We start from the raw sequence: 24,223 nt of genomic DNA, 5'->3' as shown, positions 1-24,223 counted from the left end.
GCAACATAGTTGTCACTGCCTTGTTTCAACTTTATGATATTTGGGCCTTAAGAATACCCACCTTGCTAAATTGACTATTCTACTTAATTCTCAAGTAGGTTTGAGATGCATATCAAATCTTGATGCAATCATAAAGAACATTTCGAAGCAAATCAAGAACATAACGCAAAACTTTGTTTTTTTTTTCTTTATTGGTTTTTGTTGTTTGTAATCACATTTATTAGTATATTTCCTACTAACATTGTAACACCTGAATCAAATAATCAAAACACCTTTTTAAGCTGTCGACTTGTTGTATTCCTTAATCCATTACAACACTAGTGCATGTTTCTCCGTGTGTGTTCACCACCCCGCCGCCGTCGCCTGCTATGCTCGCTTTCTCTGTACGTGGTTATTTTAGTTACTTGCTCATAACTGGTGCTGGGGCTGCTTATGGTTTTTATTTTTCTTCTATCGAGCCGAACCAATCAATGCTAATTGTTATCAGGGAAAATTTGACCAACTCCGAACCTTTAGTTCTGTGTGTTGAATGGAAAATTTTGAATGTGTCAATTTTCTTGAATTTTGTCACACATCAAAGGTGCTTTTGTCGAGTCCATATTTGATGATTATTGATTTACATTTACTTTTTCTTTTGAAAATAATTATTTCCATCACGCCAGCGGGAGATTTATATACGAAGAGTTTCAACTGGATTTGCAAAAAACCCGATCTCATAACGTGAATCACAGCTTTCGCATTTTTTAAATGGTTTTCTCATATTGGTTGGTTGGTTTGTTTGTGTCTGTGAGACCTGTTGTTGCTCTTATACGTTTTTTGTTTGTTACTTACGAATGAATGCTTACTGCTTACACACATCACATCACATCCCCGTGGCTCGCGCTGGACACCCTTCGAGGGGCCTTCGCGGCCACGAGTGATAATTATTAATAGTTATAACCCTCTACATTTCGTGTATTCTATATAGATCCTTTCTTTCATCTTCTTTTTATTTGTTACTTCTCTCTCTTTCTTGTTCTCTACTTGTTGTTGCGGTATGCCCATTTCTGGTTTCTCTCTCTGTGTTTGTGTTTTATTTCCTTTCTAGTATCTTAATCAAAGAATAAAACCGTTTATCTAGATTGATCATTTGATTCGCGAACTCTACAGCGTTATCCTTTTTTTTTTGTTTGTTGCGTATTTTTGCAGCAATTTTTTCACTGTTTGTTATACTTTCCTTTTATTTTAAATCTTATTGATTTTGTTCTATTTCTCTTTTTGTTATTCTCAGGAAAAGCGTTCAAAACGGATTAAATAATTTAGATTCCTATATAAAAAATCAAACCGAAAAACTTCATCTCACCTAAAAATATTTTTCATTTATTCTTTTTTTGTTTGTATCGTTTTCTTATTTTTTTTCCTTTTTTGTATCATCGATAAAGGTAGTCATAGCATTTTATTTTACTCCAATTTGAATACCTAGGTTTGCGAAACGCGAAAATAAAATATCATTAAAAATAATCACTTAACATTGTCAACAAGGCAAAAACTAGGAAAAAATAAAATAAATTTCGCGCAGCACTGATATTCGGTGCGAAAAGAAGGCGCGCGGTCGGTTGCACTGCCAGCTGTCAGTGGCTAAAGTTCGAATTGAAAACCGAAAAGTTAAGACTAAATACAGATTCAACATTTTGGATCAAAGTAGGCCTCCATCTGACAGCGTTCGTCATTCCCAATGTCAACTATCGGGCAGAGTACCATGTTGAAAAAATCGAATGGCCTACGAAAGAGAGATATAAATAGAAAACAAACAAAAAGTAATAAGTTATCTTACGAGGTAAACAAAGCACTTAATCTAAAACACAGATGTTTTGTTTTGAAGAATTGCTATAAAGTTAAAAAAACAAACGGAAAAAATAAAATAAAATCGCGCAGGTGATTTTTGTTCTTCGTTCTCTGGTTTGCTATTAGTATGATGTTCGTGCTTTTTTATGTTGGCTAGGAAAACTAGTTTTTACCATTCTTTTTTTAATGCATTTATCATTCTACACATTTGTCGTTTGTGTATCTTCTTCAAAGAGCTTTCGTTTTTTTTTATTCTTCTGAATGTACTTCAACGTTTTCTGCTGAAGTTGAACTACGATTTTGTTTTGTATTTACGTATAGCGCTACCACTGTTAACATAAAACAGAGTGGAAATCGATCACCCTGTGTAGCGTACAATATGGAAAAAAGACGTGGATCAAACTTAAAGAAAATACGCGAAAATAGCCTTTTTGACGTTTCCCCTGCGAGTGCTTGCGTGTTTCTTGTGCGGTTGAACGCACGGGTGACTTCGATTGTGTGTGGCGTGCTGCATAAATCGAGCTGCGAACCGAAGAAAGAGATGACGGAATCACACACACTCCACATCAATCGTAGTAGTAGGCTGAGGGATTCACAGACACACGCACACGTGGGGGTGTTCCGTCAGGAATGACAAGCTTCGATAAAAAATATAAAAGAAATATTCAACAGAGACATTTGTGTCGCTAGCTTTTTATTTGTGTTTGTGTCGTGTACACGTACGATTTTTAAAACGGTTTTACGAGCGTTCTAAACGCAACATTAATTCGCTTGGTTTCAGGGGGGAAATATCAACAACTAAAAATTGTGTCCAGCGTTAAACGATTCGATCGTGGCTTCACTGGAACTAACGGAATAAAACAATATAAACTTCCCATTATAAGAACGAACTCGCTTGAACAAGTATTGCAACATTCTGCAGAATATTGAATCTTAAATCAATACGCTTTTTCATGTAACAGGTCCGTATTTGCATTTGTTTACATCGGTGACAGTCCGATGAATACACGGGGCTGTCATTTCCATAGAAGAACTGTCAAAGTTCTCCAAAATCAGCTGACTTGAAACGTCTCGTGAAAAGGCCTATAAAAAATTTGTCAAAGTGCTTCAAAATCAGCTGATTTCAAACGTCTCGTGAAAGGCCTATATGTGACTGGCGATGAAATTTCAAGACATCATTTCAACGAAACGAGGAATCTTCCGAAAGGCGTTTGTTCTCTATTTGATTCCTGTCTAGTCTAGCCCCTGCAGTTCACTTCTTATTTTAGTGATTTGAGACTGGTTCAGTTCATATGCAAGTGATTCAGGTCTAATTTACTACTATTTGAATGATTCACGTTTGAATTGCCTCATATTTGTTTAATTTTACGTTTGAACCACTTCATATTCAAGAGATTCAGCTCGAATTCACTTCATATTTAGAAGTTTAGAATCTTATTCATCTCAAATCCAAGAAATTTAGGTCTAGTTCTCTTCACACTCGAGTGATTCCTGTTTGTTCTTTATTTGGTTCCTGTCTGGTCTCTGTTTTCAGGAAAAAGGTCTCAAAGGTTCCTATTTTTAAGATACCAACTCTGTCATTTTCTTCTCATTCAAATGATTCAATACTGGATCAATTTTAAAATGATTCAAGACTGATTCACTTCATATTGAAATAATTCAGCTTCAATTCACTTCATATTCAAGTGACAAGAGTCTCATTCATCTCGAATTCAAGAAATTCAGGTCTAGCTCACTTCATATTCATTGTAGGCGTTGAGGATCACTTGAGATTTTTCATGTGTGAATTGTCAATCACGTCACTCAGCAGTCGAAAACTCATGGATGAGTTGGCCCATCTGTTTGACTCATTGCCTCGCATTTCCACAGTTTCCTTTCACAATGCAAGGTTTACTTGTTAGTTTGGTAGAATTATAATTATAGTTATCCTTTCTACGTAATCAACAACACTCGGTTTTCACGAGTTTTTGACGGGTTTTTAGACTGAATCATTGAGTGATTTTGCACGAAAAGCCCAAGCATGAGATTTTCGAAGCAGATCTCCAATGAGTTTGCTATAGCGGGAGAGCTAATCGATTTAGATTTGAGTGTGAGTCTGTTAATACTGGATTCACTTCATGTTCGAAAAATTTCAGGTCTAGTTTCTTTTATGCGACAACTTTGCTCATGACTTGAATTTTCTATCTTATAAAACTGCCGAGATAGAACTAGTTTAAAAAGCTATATTTTACATGCTTGTTGGCAGCGGAATTTTGAATCAAATTTCTCACCTTTCCGGTCTCCTTCATCTTCTGAACAGCTTTACCGAAGACATGAACTTTATATCTTACTAGGATCATGAGATAGAACCAGTGGTGCTGTGAAACACTCAAATTCTCATCGCTCACGATTGAGATTTTTCATGCGTGAGTTGTGAATCATACAACTCAGCAGTCAAAAAGTCAAAGATGAGTTGGCTCATCCGTTTGACTCATTGCCTTGTATTTCCACAGTTTTCTCTCACAAAGCAAAGGTTTCTTATTACCTTGATAGAATTATAGTAATCCGTTCTAACGTAACAAAAACATTTGGTTTTCACGAGTTTTTAACGGGCTTGACTGAGTCATTTTTGACGGCTTGAGTGTGATTTTCCACGAAAAACTCAAGCTTGAGATTTTAGAAGCAGATCTCTATTGAGTTTGCTCTCACGGAAGAGCTCATTGAATGAGATTTGAGTGGGGTCTGTCAACACTGGGGTCATTTCATATTCGAATTATTCAGGTCTAGTTCCTCTTCTACAATAACTTTGCTCACGATTTGAACTAGTTTGAAAAGCACAAATTGAACACGCTTGTAAGCAGCGGAGTTTTTAATCAAATTTTACACCTTTGCGGTTTCTTTCATCTTCTGGTCAACTTTACCCAAGAAGTTTATATCTTACAAGGACTGTTGTTGTTACAAGGACCACTGTTGTGAAAAACTTATGATTGAGATTTCTCATGCATGAGTTGTCAATCACTCAACTGGCTCATCTGTTTGACTCATTGCCTCGTTTTTCCACAGTTTTCTAGAACAAAGCAAAGATTTCTTGTTAGTTTGGTAGAATTATAGTTATCCTTTTGCCGGCTCGATTATGATTGAGTGATTTGGCATGGAAAACTCAATCATGAGTATTGCAAAGCGGATCACTATTGAGTTTGCTCTTACGGGAGAGCTCATTGATTAAGATTTGAGTGTGAGTCTCTCAACATAGATTTTAAAAACACACTATTAGCCATTCAAATGTTCTTAACCAAAAGCTTTGCTGGAGATCGCACCTTTACATAATTATCAAAACTTTGAGACACTACTACGAGGATTTGCCTGTTTTTAGGTGATGTTAAAACTTTTTGGAAGGTGATTCAAAGCTCAACCGAGTGTTACAAGACTTTTCCGAAGTGAGTACGGTACTTATTACGGGTAGTGTAGAACAAAAGAACATTGCACAACGCACACACACCATTAGATACATGTTGTACAGCTGCTTTGTGACTGCAATGAACGTCGTTTCGATTCGGGAACAGTTGTTGTATCATTAATTAATACCTACTATATGTTTCATCTTGTTGTATTTTTGTATTTTTTTCTTCAGTTTTTTTTTTTCATTTATTATTTGTCCTCCTATCTGTCGTTTTTTTATTTCTTCCTTTGTTGTTTCATTATTATATTTATTTATTATTTTCTTTATCGCTATAATAGACTTGAGAAAAAGACAACATAAGTTAAAATTCTTCACAATATTCATAATAGTTTCTTGTTTGTTTTGTTTTTTTTTTTCTTGTTTTGCTGTAATGGTAGCAGTAGATAATAATTCAATTAATAATTGATGATAATCTGGTTCTGCTGAATTCTTCTTTTCGCTTACTTGCGTCTGTGTTTTTTTCTTCCGGGTTTTGTATCAACCGAAAAGAGAACCATTTTGCTTTCTTTGCTTCTGTGTGTTTGCTTGTTTCTGTTTCTGCTTCAGGTTCCAAATTCATAAAATACCTCACACCGTGTGTCCCAAAACAAAAACAAATTTTCCCGTTGTGTGGCTGTGTTTGTGTATTTTTTATCGTGAGTTGCTGCATTAGTCCAATTAACATCACTATTACCTCTAAACCCACATCATTTCACTGTGTGTGTGTTTTTGTGTTTTGTCTGTATTGTGTGTCCATTCTCTCAACGGTGCAGTGTGAACAGTTCTCCATTTTATACTTCTTGATCCTCTTTTTGAGGCGGTTGTCATTTTCTGTCATACTATTTGCTGTATTTGTTTCATCGATTCAGACGTTCGTCCAATCTTGATTTCTTGCATTTATATCAAATAATCAACACTAAATGGCCTAATCCTCAACTTTTTTTGCCTAATGTTCGCTTCTAATTCAAAGGTTTTTTAACAGGTGTGAAATAAGTTACTCGAAAATCATGCTTTTTTTCGTTTTTTTTTTCGGTTGGCATTTCTTCCCCTATTGTTTCACTGTTGGTGGTAGTTGCTAGGACGTGGCCGGCTATGTCTTGGACGCAGCGTTCGGTTGATTCAAGCTCCGCTTGGCGGAATAAGGACTCTGTGCTCTAGGCTAAAACAAAAACAATGTTCGAGTGTTTGGACCTGATTTGGACTTTTTGCCTCCATCTTGAAATGCTTTTGTTGTCAAATTAGTTTCCATACTGGTAGCGATTATCACATTTAGAAAGGATATTAAGAGTTACTTTTTTATCGTTTGGTTGCTACACGCATAACGTTGATCATTATAATGTAATAGCATACTATAATACGTACGAACACATGGTTTTGATATCTCGTTTTATGCCGAAATTTTATTTGTCAAGTGCGATTCTACGCACGGTAAAAATTTTGGAAAAAATCTGAAAACAAATTAAAGAAAAATTGTTGTTCGTAGTAGAAAAGGTGCAAAGCCTCTGCATGACCGTGGTTGGAATATGATTGTTAGTAAGAAAGTCATAGAAACTATTGTTTCCTGTAAAATGATAATTTTCTCGGAGTTATATCTCAATTGAATAATAAACCAAAAATAAAAGTTTGAAGCAAAAAAATCGAATAGATTTGTCTGTATGTATGCTGTGCTGAACAAAATTCATTAGGACTAAAACTTGATTTTAAATTTTTAATTTAAACATCTTTTGCCAGATCGCAGCAGGCTGTGCGCGTGAGTGGTATGATCAAGCTCAAGGTCGTAGGTTCGAATCCCACCGGTAGAGGATCTTTTCGTAATGGACATTTTCTTGACTTCCCAGGGCATCGAGTAGCTTCAAGGTTAGCAGATATTAGGAATGTCTACATCCTTTCAGAAGTTCAAATAATTTCTCTAAGAATGTCTCCATGAATTTCTCCTGGGGTCATCCAGAAATTCTATAGCGGATACTTCCTATAATTTTTCCAGGGATTCTTCCAAAACCACTCAAGGTGCTTCTTTCGAAATTTCTCAACGGGTTCCTCTAAACAGCACTTGACTATAGGATACTTGAATTTCTTCAAGGATTTTTTGCGGGATTGCTCCAGGAATTATGCCAGAAAAGAGTAATTTGTTTTCTCTCCAAGAGAATTGCTCTCTGGACTTCCTAAAATGGTTGACATACTTCATTTCGCTCGGGTGCTGTCAGTTCAATCGCAGATGGCGTCGAAACAGCAAGCACTCCAGTTTTACGAAACGCATCGTGGAAATCATCGTGAAAAATGGTTTACCGTAGACCACTTCCGAGACGAAAACGTTCCCGTGAGTACAGTTTACCGGATCCTGGCATCACTGAGCGTGGAACGGAAGGCCGGTAGCGGCCGTTCGGTGAACGCTGAGAGAGAGAGGAGACAGCTGGCTTTGATTGCGAGCTCCCAAAAGTCAAGCGAACCTGTCATCAACTGTCACAGGACAACCGCACATTCGAAGGGCAGAGCGTGAAAAACCGTCAAAATTTGACCTAACTAAAACTGGACGTGATTGAAAATTCAGGTTTTTTTTTCCTGTGCTCTCGCAAATAAAATCGTTGATTATTTAAATGTTGTCGATTGGACTCAAATTGCCATTGAAATTGTTTAATTTTATGATCTTTTTGATAACAAATATGATTTGAAAATGGTTTTGGCCCAGTTTGTGCTCTCCGAACCATAGTGCACAACCCAAAAATGAGAAGAAGAAATCAAAGAAGCCAAGAAAACAAGCCAGTTGTCAGTGAGCTGTCTCCTCTCTCTCAGGGTGAACGTAATGACCAAAAAGAAGAAGGAAGCGTTGAAAAAGCTGTTTGACAACAAGGACGGAAAGAGTTTGCGTGACGTCGGCCAAAAATATCATTGCATACCTGTTACAATTGAAACACGTTATTACCAAAGCGTATAATTTTATTTCGTGCTCATTACTAACTGTACCAATGGAGTGAAAAATCTTGTTGCTATGGATACCACAGCAAACCATGCTTACTGCGATCCAACTCATATTTGATATTCAAATTTGCATTAAGTGCTATAATTTATTATGGTTGTAGCACTAGCAGAATATTATGGGATGGTAGTATCTCCCCCCTAAGAGAGAACGTAGTCTTGAAGATGCCGTGGAGGTTTGACGGTTCTTGTTGGTCTCGATGCTAGCGGCGTTGAACAACCAGATGGTCCTGGATGATTGATTTATTCACGCTGATCTTGATCTTCGGGAATATCAGTTAGGTCTTGTGCTGTCAAGAAGGACGAAGTACATTGTAATGTACGTTCCCAATCGCCTCGATTGCAACTCCGGACTGCCACCTCCAGCTCGAATTATATTTGTGAACCTTCGCGAAGACGGTTGCTCTCGCAGTGATTTTTTGTGATTGAGAAGACTTGATTGGAGCTGGTGCTTGTGGAGGCGCTGATGAAGGCTTGAGCAGATCCAGTGCATTCTTCTGCCATTCAGTACTTTGGAAGGGGATTTACCATCGAGCAGATTGGATGGAGTTGATCGATACACCTGCTGGGAAGTTTGAAGAGCTGCAGATGCTGGTTATCCTTCTCCCTCCTGGATCCGTTGATCGGTCCGGCATAGTCGACATGGATGCGTTCCCATGGTCCTTCTGCGCTCTGCCACGGATGTGGTTCTGCTTGTGGTGGCGATTTTCGCGCATTTGCACAACTGGAGCAACGTCCAACATACTCACCGATGTCGTCGTTCGGCCAGTAGATGGTGCTCCGAGCGATGGCTTTTACTCGCTCGATACCAGGATGACCTCGATGTAGCTGCTTCAGAAGCTTTTTCCGGAAATACTCCGGTATCACCAGTCGTACCAAGATTGATTGTAATGCCGAATCTTGAATTGACTTGCAGTTGCTTGGCCAGCCAGTTTTGATAAACCGGATGAGTTTTTGCATTTGTGCTTATTCTGCGCAGCGTGTGAGTCGAGACGAGTCGCTCTCACCTCGGATGACGTGAGACGACTAATGCTAATCAAATGAGAGCGAGTCGACAATTGTCACCCCTTTCGACTAGTTTCACCTCACTCGCCGCGCAGAATAAGCACAATTGTTGAGTCCTCCGATGTGCTTCACCATTTGGAACGTGACTGGTAGTTGCCCGAATGTGTTATCCAAAACGTATCGCAGATCCTCTGGACGCGCGTGATTGCTGATGAGGCGCGATTGTACATCGGCATTGCCTAAATCATTTGTGGACACGAACTCGATTTCGAAATCGTATCCGAGCAGAGTGAGTGCCCATCGCTTCAGCCGGTTGGCCGTGTGAATGTGAATTCCTTTCTTCGATCCGAAGACTTTCACGAGTGACTGATGGTCAGTCTGCAATTTGCACCTTCGACCCAACAGTATGCGGTGAAACTTGGTGATAGCAAATACCAGAGCGAACGCCTCGTTTTCGATTTGCCCGTAGTTTTGTTCGGCCGACGATAGTGTTTTATTGATTACCGCCCCTATGCCAGTTTTGGATGCATCACCGGCCATGATGATCTCGAGCGAGGTGTCGTAGTTGGTGAAGAGTAGATACGACTGAAGAACGTGCTTGATGTCGGTGGAAGCTTGTTGGCATTCGGCAGTCCAAACGAACTTTGCATCTTTCTTCAGCAATTGATCCAGCGGCCTTCGAAGCTGATGCATTTCACGGATGAATTTTCCTTAAAAATTTACCGCCTCCAGGAATGACCGCAGTGCAGAGACATCAGTTGGACGTGGCATCGAAGAAATAGCAGCTGTTTTCTCCGAATCTGGACGTAGTCCCTGTTCGTCTACTATGTACCCCAGGTACTTGATTTCCTGCTGATAGAAATGGCATTTTTCCAATTTTAGGTGGAACCCGTATTCCTGCAGACGGTCGAAGAGGTTGCAGAGCGTTTGATAGTGTTGCTCTTCGGTTTCGCTGAATGCTATGAAGTCATCCAGGAATTCCAGCAATCATAGCTGCTGAAACGCACCGGGTGCTGACTTGACACCAGATGCCAGCCTGTTGAAGTTGAATAGGCCCCGGTGTGTGTTGATGGTAAGCAGTCGTTTTGATGCATCATCGACTTCTACCTGTAGGTAGGCATCCGATAGGTCGATGATACTGAACGCCTTGCTACCGTCCAACTTGGAGAATATGAATATGGGCTTTCTAGCAGTGTGCAAGAGTATTATTTAAATTCAGGGAGGCAGTTCTTTCCAAAAAAGGAATTTGAATTGGAAAGATTCACCTGATTGAACGATGACAATGGTTTCGTCCACATGTCGAAGAGGTCCATCCATTCCGAGCTGAATAAGTTGAGTCCCTTGACTGACGGGCCAGGCAATATTTCTCCACGTTTCTTCACTGATTATGGAGATTGGTGATCCGTTGTCAAGCTGCAGCGTGGCTTGACGACCGTTCAGCGTTGTTGTGACGTGCCGGTTGAGTGTACCGGTGTGATTCATCGGTTTCTCCCTCCCGGACCAGTAGGCGCGATTGACGGCTTGGTGAAACAACCGCAGTACCCCTTCTCCGGTTACATGATTTGCACAGATGACTGCTGTATGTGCAATCCTTGACGAAGTGCATTTGCCCGCATTGCCAGCATGGCGTCTTCGGGGATTTGACTTAAGACTTAAACGAAAATTTGGAAACGTCTGTTGGTATCATCTTCTCGCTGATGGCATGCACTGTTGCTTTGGAGCAGGTTGGATGCTCAATCAAATTGTTATCCGCCTTCAGGTTAACGAGCTGTTGGAATCTAGTCTCTCGTTCTCCATTCGGGTGAGCAATCTTGTTCTGCATGCTTGGTTGCCTTCAGTCCGGTGACGAACACCAGACATTTGATTTGGTCCATTGTCAGGTTCGCAAAATCCAAGTTTTCAACGCTCGGTTGACCCTTCCGCCATACGTGATGACGTCATCGCCTTCACTTTTCATCAGTTGAAGGCACTGGAACCGACGACGGAAAAGTGAGGTTTGCTGGCCGAAAATCTTTTTCTGCGTTTCCACCGTGTCGCTGAACGTGACCTCCCCAACCCCCTGAAGAAAGCGCTAGTTCTTGAAGCCTACCACCATCTGTGTGGCGCTAGTGTTGGAGTAAACAAATTTAGGCCTTGCCCTCATCAAACCCCGCGCGGAAGCGACAAATGTCGTATGAGAAAAACATTATACTATTGATAATCGTTTATCGTTCTGTCTTATAAAATGTGGCTAAATTATCTAGCAATTACAGAAAAACTGGATAAAGTTATACGCACTTAACACCAGATTGATAGGTAAAATATGAATGTCGCATTCGAAAACGAGTGTGTCTCGTGCCTAAACATTGTATTTTTGGACGAGCTGCCAATCAGCACCTTCTCCAGCACCAAATTTTTGGCTTCACTTCAGTTGTTCGTGGATGACAGCCGTTTCAGTCCTGTGGACCTCCCTCGACAATCGTGGGAGGATGTAATTTAGATACCGACTGTGGGATGTGGTATCCAATTTTCGCAGCAACAGCCGAACTTTGGCTGCGTCGTTCAAATGGCGTGCGTTGCTCTCGAAAAGATCCGTGTACCGAGAGAACCACTTCTCAAACTTGATGCCGTTCACTGGGTCGAAAACGAACTCGCTGATGTTCAAGAGAAGCGCTTCCAGGGTCTGCTCCGGATTCGGCTGATTTGGAGCTGCAACCCGCTGCAGAAGCTGGGTGATCTGCAGAATCTGCGCCGTTTGGATGTCTCCGATCGGTTGCTCAGCACGTGATGCGGCCGGTTCTCCTGATGCTTGCGTCATTCGTGCCAATTCTGCGCGGCGTGTGAGGAGACACGAGTCGAATGAGGTGACAATTGTCACTCGCGATGAGAGCGACTCGTCTCGACTCACACGCCGCGCAGAATAATCACAATTGTCGAAGTTTCGGCTTTGCAGTTTGCTTCGATTTTCAATTTTCACTAAAAACACGTCGCCAAAACTTGTTACAATTGAAAGCGAATACGTTTTTACAAAAGCGTCTGGTTATTTTTCTGCTCATTACTAACTGTACAAATGGAGTGAAAAATCTGGTTGCTATGGATACCACAGAAAACCATGCTTACTGCGATGCAACTTATATTTGAAATTCAAATTTGCATTAAGTGCTATAATTTATTATGGTTGGTTGTAGCACTGGCTGAGTATTATGGGATGGTAATACTCCCATAGGCCGTTTCATGGACCTGTCACATGTCTTTGTATTTTTTTACATCAGTGGTGGACCGGTGCAAACACTAGTCATTTCCATAAAAGAACTGTCAAAGGGCTTCCCGATCTGCTGATTTGGAACGTCTTGTGAATAGGCCTATACCTTGATTCACCGAACCCACAAGATGGAGGGCATTTTCTGTCGGAAGAAGACTCGATCTCCCGAGTAGATTGCGATCGTGAAATCGCTGTGCCGGTGGATGACGAAGAACTGCCGCGGGACGTTTCGTGATAGGCTGTCATGCCTGCGATTAGTATTCAGAACCATCTTTGACGGACGGTGTGTAGGAGAACGGTATGTGGAGGCGAGGAATGAGCCATGAGCTCACCCAATTCTACGACGTACCCAGTTTCCTAAAGTAATAAGTTCTGGAGAGATACACTTGGCAGGTCATGTTATTGCAGGGCAATAACCTTTTGGAAACGGTGTTCGAGCGACGGCTCATTCTTTATGTCTTGTCGTGAATACACTAACCATAAACTAAAACTGGATTTGGAGGCCACTTTTGGGTTCTCCGGATGTTCTTGTGCAGTGCACTGAGAATTTTGTTCAAGTGAACAGCATACACAACAGTAATTTGCATCAGAATCCATGCTTCAGAATCGAATCATCATAACAAAACTATTGGTTTGGAAAATAAGCCAAAAAGATGAATCTACCGCTAAAATTATTCCAAAACGTACCTTTCAAAAACGTGTACAAAACCAATAGACACAGAATTCGTGACAGTGAGGCACCAATACATATATTCTGCGTTAACAAAAGCAACTGTATAAGGGTTCATTCAAATATTACGTAACGCAAAATTTGGCAATTTTAGACCCCCTCCCTCCCCCACGTAACAACTTTTGTATGGAGAATTTTAAATTTTTGTATGGACCGTAACACTATGTGAGACCCCCTCCCTCCCCCTGTTGCGTTACGTAATATTTGAACGATCCCTAACAGCGACAACTCTTTAAAAACGGAGAGAGAGAGGGCGAAGCGTGACGCGTCACGCATACGGTCGTATTCACTAAATCCTAGCTTACATTCTCCAATAATCAAAAACGTAACTACAACCCTGAATAGAGTGTTATTATTAGAAGAGGGGAAAAATCACCGGGAGAGAAAACGACTCCTCCCCCACCCCATTCCGGGAATAACAAAAGCGAACTTGGTTTGCCTTGGGTTTCTGTTTGTTTCTCTAAGAAAACTGTTTTTTTTTTCATGATATCATATCATCCGTTTTTGTTTACTCTTGTTTAAGATCACAGCTGTTGGTCCCGATCTCTCGTCGTGCACTTTGTAGCTGCCTCTAGGAGGCTTTCTCGGTTTATCTCTTTTATCTAGCTTTCGCTCTCTCGGGTGACCAGTATTTTGCTTTCATTTCTGCTTCAGTTATCTTCTGTCTCAATCAATGCCAAGCATGATTCTCGAAACGCAACTATATTACTTATACCGATTCGTTTTTGCGAATTAATAATTATAGCATACTGCTGTTTTTATCCAATCTATTTATATACGAGAGAAACTTAATCACAATGGAACAACGTAAACGATTCATTGAATAAAAAAACACAACTTACTGCTTCGACAGATGGGTCCGCTTAATTTTGTGTCTGTTGTCGTCAAACGCTACTAGTTTTTTTCTTACTTTCATTTAGACCCTACATCTACGAGTAACTCAGCGCTAGAAAGGTAAGCAAAATTTTGATTCATCAAGGTTCTTGCGCTACATCTGTCAGCAAATTTGGATACGATTATACTCATTCCACTTTTAGTTTTATCTGTTGCCAATCGCCAATCTTCCCATCCGCTTTGTTTCTCTGTGTGTGTAACATTTAACAGTAATATATATTGACTATGTCATTATTTACGTGTGTTCTCTCCCCTTTTCCTTGCTCTCCAATTTGCACTTTAAGCATTGCAGCTTCTGCATATAGATAACTTTGCTCTGCTCAAAAAGAGGGACTTTTTAATTCTAGTTCTATTATTTCTGATTTTTTTCATTAACTTGCATATTTCATCATCATTTTTTCAGTGAATTCTCCTTTTGCTGGTACGTGTGTTCTTGTGTAAGTGTGTGTAGTGTGTGTTTACCTATGTGGGTGGCTTGCAGTTTCTTCTTCTATCTGTTTGTTTTTATTTTATTTCTATTTTCTTGCTATGGCTTTTTTATCTTTTAAATTATTTGTTTTAGTTTGTTTTTGCTTTGTTCTGCTTCTCATTTGTTTTTGTTTCTCTTTTGCTACATCAGTTCCAGCTAAGAATTGAGGCTACGTTCTTTATCACTGCTCCGATAAGATGCTCGTGGATTTGCCTAACTTTTTCTTTGCCTTTCTGCTATAAGATAGAATTTTGGCTTGCGGTGAGACTGTGCGAACACGAGACTGTTGATCAAGAATACTTAATAAATAATAATAGATTGACAACATCTATGAAAACAACACTTTATTCAAAAGAAACCTTTGACCCTAATGTTCGATTATTTGAGTATCGTTACTTGAATGTGACACTGCAGCATCGATGGCACTACTCAGCATCAGTGTTTGATATTTCCAACAAACCTTAAATAGTGGAAACCGTATTGTACATTTCGATCTTATTAGACAACCCTTGATTGTGGATTAACCATCATATTCTTCCCACAAATTGGTCTGAATTTCCATGGTAGTTTCAAGAATGGGCGTAGTCAGCTAAAATAGTTATTTTTACTACAGAATTTTTTCCCATGCAGACATTCTGGATTTGATACTCAAATCCAACAGATTTTTTTTTGTTGATTGTAGAATTGCAGCTTTCTTTGAAGTTCCTCAGAAGTATCGATAATGTTGGCTGAAAATTTCAAAATCATGAATTATTGTTTGTTAGTTCAACAGTTGCATGCACGTGTTGCACAGCCGTTCACCACTAGAAATAAGTCACCAAGAAGAGAGTGCGGTTGTAGGCGAGAGAGTTGCGCGTTATCCAAAAAAATGTGTTCGTTTCCTATTGCGTTCGTGAGTATGTGTGTGTGTTTGTTGTTGTTGTTTTGCTAGTTTTGTTTTAGTTTCGCTCGTTTTTTGTTTTTGTTTTCTGTGTTTTCGTCTGCGTCGTTAAATTTTACTTTGTTAAATTTTCTTCTGTTTTGTTTTATTTAAATCTTTATAACTGCAATTTATATTCAGATTACATCTGATCTTATCTTTCTCTTTCTGTTTCTGCTATAACTATATGTATAATATATTTTATACTCATCATTTCATCTCTATAATTTAGTATATCATCCTTCAGGGGAAAAAACTAGTAAGAAAACGTAACAATTAACCAAGAAAAATAAAAGAAAATAAAAACAAAAAATCTCCGAAAAACGGTTTGAAACAGGGAAAACAAACGGAAAAGGAAACCGAAAACAGGAAAGCGTACAATAGGAAAAACTAAACTTAGCCAAAAAGGGGGAAAACAAACGAAACGGGACCGAAAAGATATCTGTTTCTCTCTCGCTCTCGTCACTAATTTACATATTATTTGATGTTTGCTTCTGCAATGGATTATCGGCAGTGATCGACGATGTGGTTGACTCGGACGTTTTCTTCATCTTGTCGCAGTAATCGGTGAGGATGTCGCGGAATCGCGACCAGCACTTCTCCGGCACGGTTATCGCGGTCCGGAAGTTGCTTTTCACCTCTGACACCCGCATGTAGATGCCCCGGCTGTTCTGTCCGATGTCAAAGTAGAAGTTTTTGTTGTCCACACGCATGTGGCGCCCCTCAGGCAGTTCGCCCTTGAATCCGCCGTCGTTCGTGCCGAACTCCTCCAACAGATCCGTCAGGGCATCGCGGAACTCGATCATCCCCTGCGCCGGAATGGCAATCTGCGATCGGGGACCCCCGCGAGTAATCGTCTGTGATACGCGCAGAAACCGGCCTCGGACGTTCTCCTTCAGGTCCAGATAGTACCGTCGATTGTCCTTGATCATCATCTCTGACTTTAGCTTGCCATCTTCGGGCACGTTGTCCGGATTCGGTGGTCCCAGCGACGCGTAATAGTCGCTGAACGTCGATAGGTGGTCTCGGAACTCAGCCGCCGTCGATAAGGCCAAGAAAATCTGACTGCGCCGACCGTCGGCACCGATTTCGGCCACTTTGATAAACCGACCACGGCGATTCTGCTTCACATCCAGATAGAATCGTTTCGATTGGATCTGCAGCATTTTGGTGGCCAGCTCTTGTTCGGTTTGTTGACTTTGCTGACCGGAATCAAAGTCACCACCGCCACCGCCGTCCATTTTTTGCGAGTAGTCCTTTTGGGCTCCGTCGTGTCCACTGCCGGTGTCGGACATTTCAGAAGCACCGCCGAACCAACCGAGCGTCAGATTAAAATTTATTTTACAAGCCGCTTCTGTACCCGGGTCCCAAAAGAAAAGATGGCCGGTAGCGCTGAGAGCACTTCCGAACCGGGGGCACCTATCCTACCGAGGGCCGGACGTAACAGTAACGTTCAACAACAGAGTTGCCAGTCAACCGGTTGATCTGTAAAGAATAGAGCAAAATTTTGATATCAGTAACATTTCGTAGGGCAGACTAAGACTAAGGTAATCGAATAACTACTATCTTTTTTATAAGTAGATGATTTCCATGGATTCAATAACACGTCCATTCCTCATCCATTGTATGATCTACCTATCGCTTACTTTCTTGGACATCTCTAGAACAAGGAACGAATATCAAGACATTTCCTTCGCTTTCAATGCTTCGTCATTATACCACGTTCTTCCATTGGCAACCTGTATAACAATGCAAACTTTTACCACAACTCGCTTTATCCCCAACACATATGCACTCCCACAACTCACGTAGATGCAGTGGTTATAGCGCCCTAAGAGAAATCGTCCGAGTTGCTGCGATCGATAATCGACACACTCTAATAGCTCGCCTTTGACCTCAGACCCTTTTTCTCCCCGGAACCACCTTACACGGTATTAGTTCGGGAAGGGGCCAGTGCATACTTAACACATGCAGTCCCTCGTTATCAAAACTGAGGAGGTGAAATACGCTGAGGTTCTGAAGCAATGCGAAACACGACGAAGTTAGTTATCGCCTTTTGGTTTAGATGTGCGGAGCATAAGGCGGACTTAGATTGGTGAAATGATCCTAGACTTAAATAAAGATGCCAAGCAAAAGGGTGTTGGAGAGGTTGATCCTCAACAGGCTAGTACCATATACGGAAGGTGCAGACGGTCTGTCCAACAACCAGTTTGGATTCAGGAAAGGTAAATCTATACTTGTCAGTCATGCAGACAGCTGAGGTGGCAATCGAGCATAAAAGGAGCGGCATCCGTTACTACGCGCTTGACAATCTGGATGTGAAGAATTCGTTTAACAGCGCAAGCTGGGAAGCGATAGCTCACGCACTTCACCGCTAAGCTTCTAGAAAGCTATTTTGTTGGTAGGATTGAACTGCATGACAAAGAAGAGGGACAAAAAATGCATGCGATATACGAAGTCGTACTGAGGCAACCCCTTCCGACGAGTGTTAAGATTGTTGGCTTCCCCGAAAATATCACCCTAGTGGTCAATGGTGAATAGATGGAGGAAGTAGAGTTGACAGCAACGCACTCTTCTATCTCCATAGTTGAGGAATGGATGAGGTCTAGGACACTGGGACTGGTCCATCACAAGACGAAAGTGATGGCGGTCAACAACCGCAAGTCCGAGCAAAAGGCGCTTATCTCATTAGGTGATTGCACCATAGAGTCCTAGCGATGCCTTAGGTATATTGGGATTATGATCGCCTCAAGCTCCACTTCGCCAGCTGCGTTGAATATGCCGGTGAAAGGATGATGTCTAACAATCAGATCTCTGAGAGGGTAACTCAGAAAAATACAGAGGATGTGTGGGGATACCGAATGTTGTAACAAACGTTGTCACTGAGATTATACTGTAATTACAGTACCTATGATGTGCCGACGAAGTGTTGACTAATGCCCTGCCTGAGGCTGGTCGCCTGTCATAAATTTAAGTCGTTTAGTTAGTAGATGCTGCGTAACGAGGTTACTTCTGTGGAAGTTCTAGGGTAAAAGCACCGGTTTTGGCCAGTCTAAGAGAAAATATCGATAAAAATTAAATGGGAAGCCGTATTTACACTACAAATATGTCAAATGCAATCTTTCAATCCATATTATGTGTGTAAAATATCAAAACTGAGCTAAAGCCATTTTTTCGCTTTGAAAATCCCGTTGGTCAATATAGGCCAACGGAACCAGTTTCGGCCAGAGATTTAACTTCGGTTCCTAAATTGGCCAATCGCATTGATTTCTCATGAGAGTGGCCAAATTAGGAGTGCCCTGGCCAAATTAGGTGTATGGGAGTTAAAATTATAAGGGAAATGAATTGTTTTTCTTATGTTTTGAATCAATTTGGACGAGTAAATGAGTGTACCTATATCATGTGAATGTGATCTACTGAACACAAAAAGTTTCATGCTGATTGTCTTTGTAAAACGGTGTATAATCCCCTATGGCTACAACTGGCGTATGGCCAAAACCGGTGCTTCTACCCTACATAAAACTCAGTCATCATAAGTAATATTGATTCAGAAAAGTACCGTAAAACGGGGTAACTTTGATAATGCGGGTAACTTTGATATGGAAAATTTATAAGATTTTAGCAATTTTGAAATGCTCTCAAACAATCTGTTCTACGATCACTATTTGATGAAGTCATAATGAATTCGTCACTTATACTTGATAGCCTAGTTATAGTAGAACTCGAATTCGGTCTCAAAACTCTTAGCGAAAACTATGTTTACAAACTTGGACCAGTTTTGTAATCTAAGTCAGAAATTTCCATATAGCGTTAAACGCCTAAAGGTATGCAATACCCTACAAATGCTCCGTAATTCATTCTATTTTGTTCGATTGATGCTCTATTATCAAAGTTACCCCAAAACAGAAAACCGACTTTCGATTATATGAAAAATTATATATCCATTAAGAAGAAATTTTTTTTGAAATCTATCAACTGCTATCAAAAGTTAGGATATCGATACTTGTTTTAAAAATATGAATTAAAATTCTTTGAAACAGCAGCGTTCGAAAAAACTATCAAAGTTACCCCGTTTTACGGTATCACTACTTGCGCTTACATGCAGAAATTATGCTGGTACTTTTTCAGCTATGCCAGTTGAAAACCAAGTTATATTCATTAAATCGCAATCGTGAGGAGAATTACCCACAGTCATCGATGGCCAATACAAATCTCAATGACGGCCTACTTCGCCGGAATATTATGCACGGTTTCGTTTTGTAATTTTTCCAATAAATATTTTAATAGATCCGGAGTCATAAAAAAATCTCCTGTAGGTATTTATCATGTATTCCATCAGTGATTTCTTCAGGCTTTCGTTTAGAAATAACTACCGTTTTTATCAGGAATTCCCACTAATTATTTGTGAAAATTTTCCTGTCAGAAATCCTGGAAGAATTCTTTGAGGGCTTCTGTGTAAAATTTTCTGAGGGAATTATTGGAAAAAAATTGAATTGGAAAATCTGGTTGAATTCTTCAAGGGATCTCATGCGAAAATCCTGGGGGATTGCCATAGACAGTTTGTGAATAACCCAGAGAACCAGAAGTCGCATCAAAGTTCACGTAATAATTCGTTTATTCATTCAAATTACATCAAACCCGCAAAACACGGTGGATAAAATCGTCAGATTCATGAGTTTCCTCGCATAATACGCTTTTTTTCTGAGTTCATTTGCACATTTTATTTCATCTCGTACACTCGTACAAAGTAAATCGAATCAATCCGTAGCAGCTGTCAAATCAAGATTTGTTGTCATAAGTTAAGTCGCATAAGATCACAGGTTAGTTCGGTAGAAAATTTATACACTCACATTGCACAGTGCTTCCAAGGGCCTAAATTCGTGATCGAAAATGTTTTGCACCAGAAAAGTTGGTTTTAGAGATATGGTGTCTTCAGAGAAGTTGTTCGGGATGTTGAAGCCCTTCTTAAGCAAGAATTATTTTTGTGATGAATCCACCTAGCAGTGAGACAGATTTTCACTTTTTTGCAAAAGTGGAGATACAACAATGGCGTCTTCGGCAAAGTTGTAGATAATTTCACTACATGAAAATTTGCTGAAGACACTTTAGCTCTATCTATTGAATTTTAAGAGATATGGGTCATTTTTTGTGAACGACCCCTTAAAACTAATTTTTTTGTTATATCTCTTTCTGGGTATTTTTTAGATTTTTCACATGTTCTACAAAGTTGTTTTAATTGATAGAATACGCATTTCTTTGGAAGACATAAAAAATGTATCTCTTATATTTTCGGAGTTATATGATATTAAATGTTGAAAAATCGACTATTTCACCTTCCTCTAACATTTACAGGGGCAAATTGGGGCAACATTTTTAGCTTGCATATAAAAGAGTAACTCAATAGCTATCAAATCCATGGTAACTGACACGTGACACTGCGTTCCTTGCCTACAAAATATGTTCTGTAAAATATTGAAAAATTAAAATTATGCAGCTTTTAATACCGTTTATTTTTTAAATACGTCATTTTTCAGGGCTGAGTGACAATTTTCAGGTCTTTTACACAATGATATATTTGGTTTGGCTAATGCTGATATTACCAAAGATAGGATATCTTGATATCAAACGTCATACTTCTCATTTACAGTGAAAACTAGATGTATGAATTCTAAGAGATAGCCTTTATTACGTAACATCAGCTCTATACTGAACGTAGTATAAAGCACATAGAATAATGTTAGTAATTTATTTGCCTTCAAACGGAAGTCATCCTATTTAAGCTATTAATAATAGTAATAATAATAATAATAATAACAATAATAAAGGGAAGCATGTTTTCTTTAGTTTTGGTATTTTGCTCTTTTGTATTTACAAGAGAACATAATCTTTATAAATCTATCCATCTTTTCATATAAATAAAACTAAAGTGGCGTGACATACGAACAAAATGGCTTTCAAACGAACTATCATTTGTTACCATGAACAAGCTATAATTTCGCTGTTATGTGTATTTTTAAGATTTTAGATACTACTTTTTGAGAATGTGAAGAAGAAAATTTAAAATAAGACCCTTTTTATTTATTCCTGCGCGATAATACAGTCGACTATCCACATCTCAATATTTTTGCCTATGTAGATTATTTCTTTGATCCTCTCTCTCAACAACAATTTCTTTCTCCATAAAAAGACTATCTTTTAACTATTATTATTACAAAAGTGTTCATATGATGATATGTAGTCTTAGGCGAATTGATTATTTACATTATCCACTGTGCTTAAAGTGAACCATATTGGAATCTAGAGATGGTCATCACAATGGCCGACTTACGTCATATCTCTGTCCGCATTCTAAAAGCACTTAACTGAACAAATATTGAATTAACAAGCATTAAATTCTTGTTTTATGCTTTCTACTAATGCACAAAGCTAAAATAAAAATCCCTGTTGTTCGATGCCTACTTCGCCAAATTTGTGTCTAAAAAGTTGTAGTGCAAAATTTACTTAAGATAACTAGCTATTTCACGTTAACAATATCCAAAAATATTTAGTATTTGAGAGATCACGTTTTTACAGTCATAACCGAATATATTATATCCTAGAAGACCTGATAATTTTCCACTCAGCCATGAAAAATGGGAACGGTTCATCTGGCTTAAAGCCATTTGGCATAGGGTCATTTGGCATAACCCCAATTGAAATAATGGCCATTTGTCATAACGGTCATTTCGCATAACTAGAATAAAATCCTTTCTTTCAAAATATACCTGTTCTTTATAAATGTGTTTATGTTAAATGACCATTATGCCAAATGACTGTTATGCCAAATGTCTTTTATGACAAACGGCTTGATGCTAGATGAACTTATGCCAAATGACCCAGACCCATGAAAGATGGCGTATTTAAAAAATACACGGTATTAAAAGCTGCATACTTTTTAAGAACTTCGAATTAATAGCTGAAATAGCTGTCAAGATTATTGAATTGAAATTATTGGCTTAACGGCACACACTACTATTTCAAAGGTCTCGCGAATGAGACTTCACACCGGGCCACGAAAACTCTAGCTACGCCAATGTACCTTGCAGACTATTATACATCTAGTTCGCTGTTCTGAATATAAGATCATAGAGATATACGTACTTTGCACCAATATCTAATTAATTAAGTGCTTGTGTGATGGCTACCTATATCATCTTTGCATGATTTCCTATAAATATGTTACCCATTGACTGCATTGCTCGGAGTATCAACGACTACTCAGTTTTTCAGTTTTTCTGAAAAAATCCAATATGACCACTAAAGCTCCTATGTTTCTCTTTCCAAAACCATGTTATTGTGTAGGAGTTGTTGAAGAAATTTCTGAGTTATGGCAGTTTGAGTGAACAAAAAATTGTCAAAAACTGTTTTAATTATAACTATCCCAGGATCCATCAATTGGTCAACCGAATGCAGTTTCTTACTCAACAGGAACATTCGAATAAGCATAAATTTGAACATTATGAAAGACCAAATGTGAATAGTAAGCCGGTCTCAGCGAGAATTACTCACTTTGCTGCGAAACATGCTATTCATAATTTTTAGTTTGTAGCATCAAAAATAACTCCCTTTCAAATGGAACTGTCGGTTACGAATGTTTTAAAATAAAATAAAAGTCGTAATAAATTAAGTAATTACTTAAGCAATTTTGGGGCCTTCCTTAGCCGAGCGGTTAGCGTCCGCGGCTACAAAGCAAAGTCATGCTGAAGGTGTCTGGGTTCGATTCCCGGTCAGTCCAGGATCTTTTCGTAATGGAAATTTCCTTGACTTCCCTGGGCATAGAAGTATCATCGTACTTGCCACACCATATACGAATGCGAAAATGGCAATTTAGGCAACGAAAGCTCTCAGTTAATAACTGTTGAAGTGCTCTTAGAACACTACGCTGAGTAGTCGACTCTGTCCCAGTGGGGACGTTAATGCCAAGAAGAAGAATATAAGCAATTAAGATCTTTGATCAATTACACAGCGTTACAAAAATGACAATTTTGCGTGTCTCAAGGATCAAATAGGTGTCTAGTAGATTTGGGGTTGCTGAATCTGATGTTGTTCTCATAAATATTCCAGCACGTCACAATTTTCACCTACAGGTCGCTAAAGTTGTATAAAACTACATAAAACCTAGAGTATGATTTATCTAACTTTTTCGTGATATAATCCACCAAGCATGCAAAATAGAACTTGAACTTTAATTTCAGATATAATTTGGTTGAAATTGCGCTTTGATTTACATTAAATCGATTTTTTCAACATGATTGCTGTCTCCATACAACAGAGTCGTCAGTTGTTTTCCCTCTCGGGTCGTGCGCCTATTTTCTCTGAGTGCTTTTATATAGCCGATCAAATGAGTGAAGCTGAAAGTGGATTGTTGCTGCTCAAGGATGACGGATCAATTGGTGAGCTTGTTTCATGCTACTATTTCTAATCTATAAAATATGTATGACTGCACCTTTAATCGTTACAACGGTGAGACGTAAATATGATTTTTCAACAAACTATGAAAGGTTCGTCACTGTGAGTGTCGACATAAACTCTGATTCATAAATTATTAATGTCTAATTTTTTTTTTCAAAACACCTTTTTCCTTTTACATTTATTTTTGTAATTAAAAAAAACTTTGAATGGTTCGACACTACGAGTGTAGACTTGCGAAAGGTTCACTTTATTCAACAAACTTTGAAAGGTTCGTCACGTCAAGTGTCGGCATAATTTTT

General features: G+C 39.2%; 1 protein-coding gene across 7 annotated transcripts in view; it reads right to left on the bottom strand.

Annotated features, from left to right (window-relative positions):
- Positions 1–408: 408 nt before the first annotated feature.
- Positions 409–24,223, bottom strand: part of LOC5571882 (transcriptional activator protein Pur-beta) — a 65,738-nt gene continuing 41,923 nt past the window's right edge. For 6 of the 7 annotated variants that reach the window (XM_001662220.2, XM_021855136.1, XM_021855132.1 and 3 more), the window contains 2 exons: positions 15,948–16,958; positions 409–1,759 (listed from right to left, as the gene is read on the bottom strand). In XM_001662220.2, the coding sequence (XP_001662270.2) occupies positions 1,663–1,759; positions 15,948–16,768 (918 nt within the window). In that variant the 5' untranslated portion in view covers positions 16,769–16,958 and the 3' untranslated portion in view covers positions 409–1,662. Of the gene's footprint in view, positions 1,760–13,657; positions 16,959–24,223 lie in introns of those variants that run through there. The other variant, XM_021855138.1, reaches the window with a different exon arrangement.

This window comes from Aedes aegypti, chromosome 3 (assembly GCF_002204515.2).
Source record: "Aedes aegypti strain LVP_AGWG chromosome 3, AaegL5.0 Primary Assembly, whole genome shotgun sequence".
Taxonomy (NCBI): domain Eukaryota; kingdom Metazoa; phylum Arthropoda; class Insecta; order Diptera; family Culicidae; genus Aedes; species Aedes aegypti.
The sequence above is the reverse complement of the archived record's forward strand: the minus strand, read 5'-3'. Positions and strand labels throughout refer to the sequence as shown.